This window comes from Pieris rapae, chromosome 19, assembly GCF_905147795.1.
Source record: "Pieris rapae chromosome 19, ilPieRapa1.1, whole genome shotgun sequence".
Classification (NCBI taxonomy): Eukaryota; Metazoa; Arthropoda; class Insecta; order Lepidoptera; family Pieridae; genus Pieris; species Pieris rapae.
The window spans coordinates 4,355,221-4,369,653 of record NC_059527.1 but is presented as its reverse complement, the minus strand read 5'-3'; the positions used below and the strand labels follow the sequence as shown (position 1 = coordinate 4,369,653).

The 14,433-nt window shown below is 32.6% G+C and overlaps 3 protein-coding genes across 3 annotated transcripts in view; 2 read left to right on the top strand and 1 right to left on the bottom strand.

Moving 5' to 3' along the window:
* LOC111001163 (suppressor of lurcher protein 1) overlaps positions 1–14,433 on the bottom strand; it is a 205,170-nt gene that overhangs the window by 75,680 nt on the left and 115,057 nt on the right. The gene's annotated exons all lie outside the window — the stretch shown is intronic.
* Positions 575–3,707, top strand: LOC111001167. Its single transcript, XM_022270913.2, has 4 exons — positions 575–812; positions 1,207–1,416; positions 2,292–2,486; positions 3,516–3,707. Exons 1-4 carry the CDS (start codon positions 705–707, stop codon positions 3,558–3,560), a joined length of 558 nt encoding a protein of 185 aa, XP_022126605.2. The 5' UTR covers positions 575–704; the 3' UTR covers positions 3,561–3,707.
* On the top strand, positions 9,053–11,087 carry LOC123689993. The gene is made up of 3 exons (XM_045632315.1): positions 9,053–9,179; positions 10,430–10,597; positions 10,961–11,087. The coding sequence occupies exons 1-3, from the start codon at positions 9,135–9,137 to the stop codon at positions 11,000–11,002; spliced, it is 255 nt and encodes an 84-aa protein (XP_045488271.1). The 5' UTR covers positions 9,053–9,134; the 3' UTR covers positions 11,003–11,087.

Sequence of the window (14,433 nt, the reverse complement as noted above, 5' to 3'; positions counted from 1 at the left end):
TGAGCGATTTTTTCTATTAAAATCGCGTATCGATCTTTCAAAATGGATACATAAACTACTAATAAAGGATGATAAAAAATGGAAAGACACAATGTACTTTTTTGGAGTTTGGTGACTGTATAGGTCTTTAAATAACTTGCTTCTATGTGTAATGTAACTGAATTAGCACGTGCAGAGTGAACATGCAGAGCCTTTTTTTATGTCATACAACAAGTAAAAATATTTGTACGACTCGTATTAAACTTTAAAAAAAATAATGGAAATATAAGATTGCAATATCTATATTCTTATATTCATCGTCATTTATTTGATATTGTCTAATATTATTACATCTTAAAAAACTTGTCCATGATAAAGTTATCAAATGAAATATATGATGAAACTAATGCTGCTGGCTTATCAAAATTTTTATAATAACTAAACCTATAATTATATACACCTGGTATACAGAAAAAATGGGAGAAACCGCAAGACATTTAATGTTTTATAAATTTAGATATTTGTTTAAAGAAAGAAAGAAATAAAAACAAACATACTAGACTTGGGAAATTATGCTAAATATAATATTATTAATAATCAAGAATAGTTTTGTAAGTTGCAGCGTGGTTTGAACAACGTTTTGTGGGCAATCTGCGGTTACGCGAGCTAAAGTGCGTTTTATTTAATAATGAAGTATATAGCTCTGTTATGAATAATTTATAGCAATGAACTACATAAGGCTGCGAAAACACGAAAATATTTGCATTTTAATATTAGGCAGCAAAATGGATACTAGGATTTGTTTATTGTTCAGTGTTTTGATCATTGCGAATGTGAGTATAGCTTTATACCAGATTTGAATACAGTAATTTATATTTGAATTGGTGCATTGTACCTGCAGATTGCGTTTTTTGCTTACTGTAATATATATTTTCCGGCATCATCAAGCACATGAACTGGGCATCATTTTTCACCTGTATCGAATTCACGACCATACAACAGTGAAGAAATTTGACTAATATTGCTTAATTTTATTATAATATTTATATTTGTATTAAATAGTAAATACCAAAAACTATCTGATCTATTTTTTCCAAACTTATAAAACGGTAGTATATAAACAGTAAGTGTACATAAATATATTTATTATTTAAAGTTAATAAACTAGATATTTCTTTTTGGAAGCGAAATTTATCATTTCATTAATTATAAAGGAGAATGTTACAGGTAAATGCATTCGCAAAGCGAGATGTGGTCGCTGAGGCAGAAAAGGCGGAAGAGGCGTCAAACGCAGAAACCTCGTACGGCATTATTGAGAGAGTCAAGTACTGCTACGGCGAAACTCTGTCAAATACTGTCAATATTGTCAAAAAGGAGCATTTGCAGCCTTTACTTAGCTTCTTCGAACACTCGTGGAACAAAATTCGAAGATATGAGGTAAGGTTGGAATGGACTGGTATTTTTGGAATATTCTCTTCTCTTTTTTTTATAGATTAGGGGAACGGGCAGGAGGCTCACGTGAATTAAGTGATACCGTTGCCCATGGACACTCTCGATGCCAGAGGGCTCGCGAGTGCGTTGCCAGCCTTTTAAAAATTTGTACGCTCTTTGTTTGTTGGTTAATGTAGCATATTATATTAACTCTTCTGAGAGCCGTGTCTTTGTCACACCAGCAACTGTGCCACCGGAGGTTTCTTGCCCTCCATCTTTACTATGACCAATATGAGCAGGGCTACTTCATTATTACTATATATCACTTAGGTCAGTCTTCCCGAGCATGATGTTGGTTTTATGCTTATTGGATAAAATTATAATTTAAAATTAATTATAAAAATTAAAAGCTGTTCGTCATGTACTAAACTCGTAATTATGGTGTAATTAGATTTCTACGATATGTGAGGAAAGAGCGAGCTCTCAATTTTCTGATAAAGACTTTTACGTAAAACCGCAGGTTAATTTAATGTCAGCTATTACGTCTATGTTCGCGTGAAAATAAAGGAAAGTTTATTTTATTTTGAGTTAGCACAATACCCGGTGCTGTAAAGACTTTCTACTATATGTATTTTTTTCTGGAAGAGATCGCTTGTAGCGATAAATAAATTAAACATTTTTTCTCTGTATATTAACATAATTATTATATATTAAATTTTTGTCTGTACTTGATTGTGATTAGATGACATAAATTAAAGCACTGTGAGTTAAAGTGTTTACAAAACTAAACAGTTGAGTTTATTACAAAGACGCAAAAAAACAAACAAAATATTTATTGAATAATTTTATTTCTTAAATTTAATACTAATTTTTATTTACAGTCCGAAGGTCCAAAATATGAGCGTTATAGCAATGACAAGACCCCAATCACATGGGACATCTTCCAGCATGACATGAAGGAATTTAGAAATTGTGTTCGTCAAACCTTGACCGAGATAGTGGATGACGTTACAGAGACCAAACTGCAGCCACTGTTCCATAATGTTGAAGAACATTTGGGAAAACTTACTAGAGTGGTAAGTGATATTAATATTATTACTCTTGTACTTGGAAGCTTGTGCTGAGCACTTTATAATATCCCGAAGTACGTTTATGCATAATGAGCAGTGTTGGCCTAGTGGCTTCAGCGTGCGACTCTCATTCCCGAGGTCGTAGGTTAGATCCCCGGCTGTGCACCAATGGATTTCTATGTGCGCATTTAACATTTGCTCGAACGGTGTAGGAAAACATCGTGAGGAAACCGACATGTCTTAGACCCAAAAAGTCGACGACGTGTGTCAGGCACTGGAGGCTGATCTCCTACTTGCTTATTAGATTTAAAAATGATCATGAAACAGACGTTTATGCATTGTAATGGTATCTAAAACTGCCTTATAGCAAACGAGTAGGCCTAATTAATAAACTAATAACCGCCGCCTATGGACACCTGCAACAGCGGAGGGCTTGCTGATTTGTTGCCAACACTGATGCCGTTGTGTGGATAGAAAATTCCTCTATTGGCAGTTGGTTCTGCAAATATGGTGGTTCTACTGTTTCGTACCTGTAAGACTATCATGGTCATCCTTGTTGCGATTTTAACTTTTCCACCGGCTTACAAAAGGTACGCACACTACCAACGTAGATACTTATAACATGCATCATAAAAATATGTTGGTGTTCAGTATTCCAGTTTTAGAACTGGAATTCCAGTATTCCAGTTCAGTAAACCAAAAGCCACTAGGCCAACACAAGCAGTGTTGGCCTAGTGGTTTCACTGTGTGACTCCATTCCCTGAGGTAGTAGGTTCGATCCCCGTTGTGCACCAATCGACATTGTGTGTGTGCGTTGTGTGCATTTTACACTCTTACGGTGATGGAACAGCATCCGGTTTGTTTTAGACCTAAAAAGTCGATAGCGACGGCGAGAAAGACAAAAAAACGAATTACGATACAGATACTGGTTTAATGTTTGAATGTTTCCTACTCCTTTAACCGGAACTATTAGTGGTATTCTTGCAATAATAGCAAATACTCAAATTATTTTACTAATGTATTTTTGTTTTTTAGGTTGATGTACTGACTACAACTAGGGACAGAAAACCACAGGATTAACAGTAATACAAAATTAATAATATGTAGTAAAATATTATACATAAGTCTGTGGTCTCACTTGAACTCATATTTTATGCAAATACAAAGTGGAAATATTGGCTTTGTGTTATAAGTAGTGATTGTCTAATAAAATGTTCTTTGCACTTCTGAATTTGTATTTATTCTCTACCACCTTCTCAGATGTGTTTTCTGAATAGTTTATCTTTGCCTGAAATATATTGTGATTTGGTCGTCTTGTACGTGGTAGTTCGTGATGATCCTTATATTAACTATGGTATTTCATCACTACAAAATATAATAGTTTACTATACTGATATGTCTCCATATGTTTGTAACTTCTTTGAAAAATTCATTTTAAGACAAATTTCAAACATTAGGTTTTGCTACGATAACATTTTTGTCTCATATTCTGCCAAAGAATAACTATTATTAATCAATCATTTGCGAGACGCGTGCCTATTTATTACGGCATATGACAGTCATTGCTAATATATCTTTTCAACAATTATTAAACATAACAACAATATTTATAAATTAAGTCCAAGCTAATTGAACGCTTTATTCAATTAGTTTTAGAGAAAAATCTTCATTATATTTATTTATCTATTTATATATATTCTAAAACAATGTGTATGCCTAAAAAATACAAAAAAATATGACATCACAAATTTAATACACTTTAATTTATTTATATATATAAATTTAATACACAATACACATACATATAAATTACATTCACACATTCATGCGAATATGGTTAAGTTTGGTCTCAATTATTATAATTTTTAATTAAGTAATGTTACGTTTGATATTAAAAAAGTAATTGCTAGTAATAAGAACAGTTTTTAATAATGTTAGTTTTCAAGTTAATTAATAATGCTGACAAACACGAATTGGTCAGGTAAAATAATACTGTTTTTTTCCTTTTAACATGAAAAGTAAATAATAGTTTTTTTAATAACAGAAAAAAAAATCATATTTGAATAGAAATAAGGTCTGTCGCCTTGTTTAAAAAGCTACTTCAATGTAGTCTGTTATTTTTAAAACGATTCTATAATTTATGTACATTATTCTGGTTCTATATTGAATTTTCGATTTTATAACCAAACCGGAAATTAAAAACATCAAAAATCTCTAATCCGGAAACTGAATTCGCTCGCTGATTTAGTATTGATAAGACAAACCAATTGATATCTTTAAGCTTTTGGTAACAGATAATTACTATTAACTTTTATATTATTGATTAATTAAAACTTTTATGATTGCTGACTTTAATGTTGATTTGATCTAATAACTTAACTAAATCATTCATCTGCACCTTTTATAGAAGGATATAATAGATAAGAATACCCTTACTGCAATGTATATGAATAAAATTGTTTCTTTTTATTGTAGATTTTGATAGACATATTAAAATTTTATACAACAACATATATATTATGAATTGTGTTGACTTTACATCTGAGTCGTAATTGTTAATAAATGGTAATAAATATCAAATTGTAACGTTTTATCTGTGGGTTCAACAAACTTTTAATAGCTGTGTAAGATTAAACTTCTGATAAAATTTATTCTACAATGACCTTTGTATATACAGATATAAGTTATAGATAATCTATATATCAGAAAACGGCTAACTTTAAAAGTGAATTTTTGTATTGTATTACAATGTTTGTATATTCAGTCTGGTCCCCGTAGTGTCCCAATAACGTATGGGGCTAATGGTTTTCCAATATATCCGTTTTTTGAAGTGAAACGTCTTTAGGCACATGAGGTTACATTTTTTACGGATGAAACGCAATAATAATACCAGCGTCACGAAGACGTGTAGCGTTTTTGTCGAAGAAAAGGGAGAGAGCGATTGAGACCGATTAAGAGAGTGAGACAGAAAGAGCGAACGCAGCATGAAGCTACGCTATTGGTTGTTTTTTTTGTACGTGGCTTTTCTACATTAAAAAAAATATTTACAGTAAAAGTATATTAATAAAATAATAATAATATAACAATAAAGTGTCTTTAAACCCGGTCTCCATGATGCTTTGATTCTCATTAAAGATTAGATTTCATTAAACTTGAGAACATTCTCGAAGTTTGTCACTTAATTCTCCTTGATTTATTCCTTACTAAAAACACTCTCAAATAGTCACACAAACTTATGATTTATTTATATTACAGCAGGTCCTATACAGCTCGTAGATTTTGTAAATAGGTATAATAGGCCGAAAAGAAATTATTGTTTCAATGTCTTGACTGCTTTGGATTAAGATCAAATAATAAAATCTTAATTCTCATCTTACTTACCCCTTAAACTTTTCTACAAACATTAGAGAATAAATTTTCACTAAAACGGCCTAACGAGATGTTTTTCCTTTCACAAACATTCCGATAGTAGTTTAATTAAAAGGTGAGGGCTCTCCTAGATCGTAGATAAGGGTTTCTCTGTCTTAAGACGAATAAATACTGGCCAAGGTAATTTCCACTCGGCATTTGCTGTCGAAATCATTGGTGTTGAAACTCTGGGCATTACCGTGAGCGTTAGGCGTGTACCCACAACTTATGTATGTGAAATGAGACAAAAAGTACAATGGCCGTTTAATAGAAGCAGCGAGAGAGATAATAGAAATACTATTTTAACAAATAAAACACCAAACGAAATTGTATCCATAATATATAGTCGTAGTAATATATTCTTTAGTATAACAAATTATATTATATCATTATTAATAAGTGTATAATTTTACGCCGCTTACACTGTTCTTTCGTTGCATAGCAAGAATATGATTTTGATTTTCCGACTTACTGTCTCTCTCCTACTATCACTATATATATACTATCAATCTTTGTGTATCTTTCTTTCTCTCTCCCTCTTGCGTTGGAATATTGGACGGTACTCGTTCCTAACGCTCGCGCTGGTCTGTAAAGGGTTACATATACTACGCGCATGCATTATGCAGGTTACATATACTACGTCCCAGCGCCACGCATTTCCTCTCTCTCTCTCAGTCTCTTTCCATTCCCCTTTCCCAGGAGCGTTTAACGCAACAGTGCTTTCAATGCCCTCCACGGTAGCGTTAACCGTTCAGCGCAACCTTATTAGAAGTCACATTAGAGCTGAAAAAACAATAATTGAAGTACATGAAAAACAACACTACTGTATTTGTCATTACGTAGCAAGTCCATAATTTAGATAAAAACATTTAAGTTCCCACAGTACATTTTATAGCGAATGCAGTTTTAACAATTCAATCACAGAACAAAGGCTACACTACAATTGCTCGTTGCCATCAAAGGTGCAATTTTCATTTTAGTCAATGTCACTTTGAGGTAAAATAAATATTTTTTTAAAACACATACTACTACCGTTGTTCGCATAATTTCGATGATTTACAACGTAGCCCCGTGTCAATTTCCGGCGAAAATAAATTGTTGTGGTTTGGAACATAACAAATTATTGGAAGAACACAATATAATATATATGCTGCGTTTTTCATATCAAAAGGTCGCGGTTGCTGACTGAATTTCCTTAGGTTTTGGACAATTAGTAGTCAAGGTCTTCGGCAAGCTTCAATGGCTCTATAACGTCAATACAATAATGCTATCGATATCATGATAGTAGTTTCTAGCCGTTGTTAAATAAAACCGCTCATGAGCAATATAACTTTTCATATTAAGGAAGTCCTTTTTATAGAAATCAAAATAAATTCATTGAAGTCAGCTACAATCGTAAATAAAACATTTGTATCGAGTACTTAATTAATGATGAATAAACGAAGAAGTAACGAACGAGCTAACAACATATAACATAATCATAAATAATAAAATTAGCAGTCTATCTTTGTTTACTGTTTGATTAAAACAGTACGTCAATAAATCGTAAATATACATCTTTATCTTCATAACTGAGAAAAGAATCAGGCATTTAGACCTCACTTTAAATGGCGGAAATACGAAAATGTAGACGATAATAAATTTTATTTTTACTTTAAGTTGGAACTGAAGATTGAGTTGACAATACATTTAAATGATGTAAATTGTAGCAGTAAAAATATTTAGAATGTCGATTTTATTATAAGTAAAATGTTAAATCTCGATTATAACAAATTAATTCTGCGAGCCTCAGATTGCGGCAGTGTAATAGGGACCCAAATAAATTTTATAGGATATTTATCACTCGGCACTTTGAGTAGCAGAGTGTGTTAATACCCACATACTGTCTGTGTTGTCGAGGATGCGTATATATCTAGATAGGATATAATACAGGATAGGGATACAGGACAGCGTAAATAAAATAAATAAATAAATCACATCGAATATATAAGTGCAATAGCTCGACTAATTATTATTTGTGCGAGGTAGCCAGCTCTCTCGTTCTCCTGTGATGTCAACTAACCTTTTTGATAATTCCCTAAAAGCCTTAACGCGCTAGGACTACACGGACCAAGGGTCTCGACACCGAATGGGACAAAATCATATTCAGAGCCTAGACCCCTGTATTTGCAGGCTTTAGCTTTTTCAGCCGCATCACAAGCCGCACCAGCTCTCTTGTTGGTTCCATGACGATGGGAAAGGGCCAGTGTGTCTGAACAGGTGGCATCCCATAACAAAACTCGGCCCATCTCCCATGGAATCAAACTTATACCGTCCGATCTCTTGACATCGTCTCTAGCAATATGTAAGTTGAATATGAAGGGACAAGTTGTACATTACATTTTATTTAAACAGATTATTTTAAACACCTTGAGGATATAACAAGCGACAAGCGGAATTAACAACAATCGTAACTATCGCAAAAAATCTTAAATCAGTGTAAGAAATGACAAAAATTTCCGCATTGCGTCTAAAACGATTTGCCTCGTTTTTCTTATTATAATCGACTTTAAAATAGTTGGATAATATTCTACTTGAATGGTCTATTTTGGCTTATAAGTACGTGGGCAAATGTCAAAAGTGTATGTATATTTGTTTGTCCACAATTTTTTCCCGAACTTGAGGTGAAACAGTTTACTGTCAAGTCAAATTAAATTAAAGTCAAATTATGATAGTTAACGTGATCTAAGTTTCATGTTAAAGAAAGATATTGTAGTTAAGATATGTGTATACGTTCGTACGGATTTCTGAAGATGAAATCAATATCTAATGTAGGTAAATTTTATAATTTATTAATTAATATAACTTAACGTATGTGCTATACATATTATATTAATTAATATAACAATATTAATGTTTTGTGGTCGCATAAACAAATGATTATGATACTAAATTTCATTTTTCTAGACATTTTTGTGTACATATAATAAAATATCCTTCAAGGACATATATTTCTAAGTTATAAATAACATTTGATTTTAGTAAAAATATTATTTCTCATTGTTAAGCACTATTTTGAGCAAATATTCAGTGTTATTTGTCAAACAAAACAAGTCCGGCCAAAGATTAGTGATGATTACATCCTATGTAATTATTTTCTTAGAAATGACCTTTTGATAAGCTTAAATACCCGCTTTGATAAAGGAAGCATCTAACGCGTCGTGATCAGTGAACGATCTTTGGTTGACAAGTAAACTCGTGAGCAAAATGAACAAGTCAATTGTCATCTTTATGGCGGTTTGCCTAATCAGTGTAAGTATATAATTATTATTTATTATAAATTATACTTGTTATTCTTAAAAGTTTTCATGACAATTAGGATTTTATTTTTCTTTATTAAAAATTTGTATTCCTATTAATAGGCAAAGTATTCAAATTGTACATTTTTAAAACTATATAAACTGGTCAAACTGTATCTATAATATAATATATGGTGCGTTTATCAATTTATGTATTAAGCTGTTTATTAACCTATATTCATTCTCAACAATTACGCATAAACCATTACAGGCATAAAATTTACGTAATAATTTATATAATATATAATTAAAATTTTGTTTTATTATAGTAGAAATAAGACAATATAAAAAGAATAATCACAAGTAGCTCTCTTAATTTGAGAGAAATGCTCTTGTAAACTATTGCATACGGTGCTCGAACTCTGTAGTGAACCAATGCTTTACTTCGCGCACTCTTGTTTGTGCGGGAAATCATCGAATAAAACTAGACTTGTCTTAAATGTCTTATAGGCAATGAAGGCAGATAAAAAAAAAACAATAAAATAGATTCCGAAACCCATAGTCATTGGATTCTTCAACGCTGGCAAAAACCAATTAGGTAGAATCAATATGCCTAAGCAAATAAATAAAGCAATTTCTTCAGCAGTGAGAAACCAATATTTGTTTACCTACCGACACTATAACTATTAGCAACATTTAATTTTTCCTTTATATGTATATTAGGAATATCAAACAATGTTATTACTGTTGCTAAGGGTGAACATTTGTATTCTGTACATTGTCAGTCAATTTGCTTCTTACTAAAATTGTGTTCTGTGTTCCAGTCGAAAGGTTTTTGTTCAACTACGCTTCGCTAGTCCTAACATTTCCTTAATCATCATCAAAAATACAACAGTTATAAAGTCATTTAGGGCTCAATATCCCCATTTACTAATCACAAACATGTTTAATAATTAGGAATCATTTATACATAATTACACAAATTTGTAAACAGTGTTAGGGCCTGTTTCACAATGTATGGATAAAGTACCAAATAGCTATGCAACACATAAATTATTGGAAAGATAAAAGTTCCGAATAAGATACTTCGCATTTTATGAAGAATAGTGCTAGGTATCTGACAGTCGTGAAACGCAAAAATACTGTTTATCCTACCAATAAGTAATAAATAGCTTATTTGGAACTTATCCGGACATTGTGAAACAGACCCTTAATGTAATACTTCTCATACATGTTTAAAAAACTTTTAATTGACTATTACAGGTCCACGCTTTTGTGAAACGTGATACAGAAAATGCAAATCAATTAGACACCTTATCAAAACAAGTAAAGGATTTCGCTGAAAGCGTTAATAAACAATTGGGCGAAGCTTTTAACCCTGAAAATATAAAGAAAAATTTTAATGATGCAATTGATAACATTAAAAAAGCTGTGAGTATAACCTATTTGTTTCTCGACATCAATTGGATACAGGTGTCGCTCATACCGTAATTTCGAATTATAAATGCTACTTTACACTATCTCTAAAAACATCGGTAAATGAATTTTTATTGAGAGCTATAATTTACTTAAGCTACCTTTTTTAGTAGCTACATACGAATATATGTAACAATAGAATTCTTTTGACAATGAGTTTTGTCTTTAAAAAATTATATTTAATTGATATTAGTTTTCACTTCATAATATATTAATACTTAGGAGTATAGATATACGTATATACTTGTCCCATTATTCTTAATATTATATTAACATGAATATCATAGTGTTATAAATAATAATATAAATCATTTTCAGGTTGATAATATTGGAGCAAAAGAACCAGCCAAGGAATCATAATAGTTTCATACTATCATTATTTTAAATGATATATAACTATAAAATGTAAAGTCATAAAAAATATAAATATCATTATTGTTTTAAACGTTATTTTCCTACATAACTAAATAAATATGCAAACCAAATAAATGTAATTTACAAATTTTTATACCTCATAAAATATTTCTACTACTTACTTATTAAAACTACTGTATACAGTAGTAGATTATTTTATTTTATGAGGCGACACATGTTTCGAACCTAATTTTGCTACATCATATTAAATGAAAATGCATGATTGCAAGATGAATGAATCGAAAATTATTCTTAAACCTGTAAACGTGGTCGATAAAAAGGCGCTGATAATCGAAATGCAAAAGATGCTTTGTCTGCTTAATTTGTTCGTCCTAACCAAACAATAGGAGTGCCTTATATTGTTGTTAGAATTTACAAAAACATATTATTTTTGAGCCGCCAGTCAGTTAGGGGGTAGAGTTATGTTTGTTTCTGCTGTCCGTATTTTACCCCAATCATGTGGACGAGGTCGAAACTCACGATCTTTGCTGCAGTCTTGCCTAGGCAATCAGCAGCCACATTTTTGTGCAGAACATCTGGATCGGACTATCTGTTTTCACTGATTTCTGTCTAGAGCCTGTCTTATAACAGTGTATAGTATATATTTTGAGGACGATAATTCAATAACTTGATTGGTCCATTTTTTTGGTGAATGGTCACGTGATCTTTTGTCTTATGTGTTACAAACCACAATGAGTTTCTACTGATAACCGAAAGATACAATTCGCTGCCTGTATATGGCAGATAGTCCATTTACGGAGTTAGATCAGGATCGATACATTGGTGCGTTCGGCAGTCCACGGTATTTTTAGCATCCGCCTCCAGCCCCACATTTCAAAGGCTACAATGATTGGCCTTTATCAAGCCAGGATAGTATTTTATTATGGTTTTGGTATCAAATCCACTTTTATTCCTAATGTTGCCTAAGCGTGTCATGGCATTTTTAGCCTCTGAGTTTTATACATATACATAGTAACAGCAATCATTTTTAATTCAAGAGGTTTTAGAAATTATCTTATTGTCTTCACGTTGACGTCCTTTAAGTTAACCACTAACTTTTTTACATAATGCTTAAATTACACTAAAAACGGTGCAATAGGTTTTTTAATTAAAATAATAATAAACAATTATAAAACTAAAACTCATCCAGGTTATGGAATTTGTTATATTTTTTTTTAATTATAAAAGTCATATTTGTTACTTGATTTAATAAATAAAAAGAGATACGTTTCTTATGGAACATAAGATAGGTATCGTGGAATACGTCATTTTATTTGAACCTGTAGGCATCCCTACTCATCGACTAACAAGAACTAAGAAGGCAGAGGGTGTAGGCCGAGAGAAAAAGCCGGCGTAAAAAACTATCGGTACTCTTTGAAACAAGCAAATCATAAAAACACCACTTATTTTAAAACAATTACAAACTTGATTAGCAATCGCTTTAAACATTGTAATTTAATAATGTAAAAATCAAAATCTCAATATCATTATTCATATAGGTAAACAAGTACACTTGTGAACGCCAAAAAAATTAAATTAATTGTTAATTTATATTTACTAACAGTTCGCAATTCAAGGGCGTAGAACGGGCAAGAAGAATTGTTTGAACTGGAGAAAGCCGTAGAATCTTTGAACATTTTAAAAGTATTTTGATAGTTTCTTACGATATATTTCTTGACTTCATACCAGTATTCCAATAATTCTTACATAATTTTTGTCCTAAGCCTGCTTACTGATAACAGTGATAGTAATCTTGAATCTCAATGCTATATTGAGTTTGTTTCTTTTTTTACTAAGTGCTTCCTGCTAACCTAAGTATGTTTTTTTATAGAACAGGGGGCAAACGGGCAGGAGGCTCACCTGATGTTAAGTGATACCGCCGCCCAAGGACACTCTCGATGCTATAGGGCTCGCGCTCTTTTCTAATTTGTACGCTCTTTTCTTGAAGGAACCTAAGTGTCATAAAATGTGTATTAAGTTGTACATTGAAATACTGTCATACCATTCGAGACATCAACTACGGCTTTTAAAAATTCATCGTAAAGCTGCAGCAACTTATATTAACGCTAAACCAAGTGTAAAACACGAAGAAATAAATTCAGTTTCTCTTTATCACCTAATAAAATATTCTCGTCGGTCGCCAACTCGTGTGCACCTGCCTTTAATATGCAAGGAGGGTGCAGATAAGCCAGACTTACTGCCACGCTGATCCACTTTGAGCCTTTCGTGGCCTGGACAGATTTATGCTGGACCTTTGACGTAAGTTACACCGAATGGACAATCTTTAGTATTCATTGGTTTTATTAGCCTTTTTCTCAGGTCCCCATGGTCAATAGGGCGGACCAGACTGTTGTTTTCGTGTTTTTTCAGTAACAAAGTTAACGGCTTTTATTGGTGAACCTACAGTAATTAGCATCGAGCCCAAGACCCTTGTGTTGCTATGTGAGGATACAATTTAAAGAAATATGAATATAATTTAACGCCTTAATTTTAAAAACCTACGTATAGATGCGTGAAGACAGCGTTGGCCTAGTGGCTTCAGCGAGGGACTCTCATACCTGAGGTCGTAGGCTCGATCCCCGGCTGTGCACCAATGAACTTTCTTTCTATGTGCGCATTTAACAATTGCTTGAACGGTGAAGGAAAACTTTGTGAGGAAACCGACATGTCTTAGACCAAAATAGTCGACGACGTGTGTCAGGCACGACGTGTGTGATCACCTAGTGGCCTATTAGATTTAAAAATGATCATGAGACAGATTCAGAAATCTGAGGCCAGGACCTAAAGAGGTTGTAGCGCCACTGATTTATTTATTTTATAGATGCGAGAAAGTTATATAACTACTGAACAAAATACAGTTTCAAATAACATTACAAAACCTGAAATATAACTCATAATTAGAAACTGTAATATGTAAAAATAACTCTAATACAATAATTAAACTTAAAATGTAATAGCAAATATATTATTGAAAGGAGTCCCTTTAGGCAAGGTTCTGAGGATACTGGCATTGGCTTTGAATAGCTAGACTAATTCTTTGTCCGAGATAGCTGCCAGCTCTTCGTTCTGGGATCTGATATGGGATGCAACCTTTTTAGACACACTGGACCCTTCCCATCACCATGAAACCAACAACAGACCTGGTAAGGCATGTGATGCGGCTGAAAAAGCTAAAGCCTGTAAATACAGGGGTCTAGGCTTCGAATATGAGTTTGTCCCATTCGATGAGAACAAAGAACGGGTGCTACTTGTGGTGACTGGTCGTACATTAATTCGTGTGTGCGGTGATATTAGTTGTTTATACTACGTATTTGCGTGTTGTTCTCACGAGTATGTCAGTCATATTTCACCATGCCTCCTGCTGACAGAGGACAAAT

Bases quoted from the DNA above. Each gene is read 5' to 3' on its own strand.
- LOC111001167 (XM_022270913.2), top strand. From the start codon at position 705: ATGAACTACATAAGGCTGCGAAAACACGAAAATATTTGCATTTTAATA. The intron at 813-1,206 runs GTGAGTATAGCT...AGAATGTTACAG, and splicing joins GTGTTTTGATCATTGCGAAT to GTAAATGCATTCGCAAAGCG. The intron at 1,417-2,291 runs GTAAGGTTGGAA...TTTTATTTACAG, and splicing joins ACAAAATTCGAAGATATGAG to TCCGAAGGTCCAAAATATGA.
- LOC123689993 (XM_045632315.1), top strand. From the start codon at position 9,135: ATGAACAAGTCAATTGTCATCTTTATGGCGGTTTGCCTAATCAGT. The intron at 9,180-10,429 runs GTAAGTATATAA...TGACTATTACAG, and splicing joins TGGCGGTTTGCCTAATCAGT to GTCCACGCTTTTGTGAAACG. The intron at 10,598-10,960 runs GTGAGTATAACC...AATCATTTTCAG, and splicing joins TTGATAACATTAAAAAAGCT to GTTGATAATATTGGAGCAAA.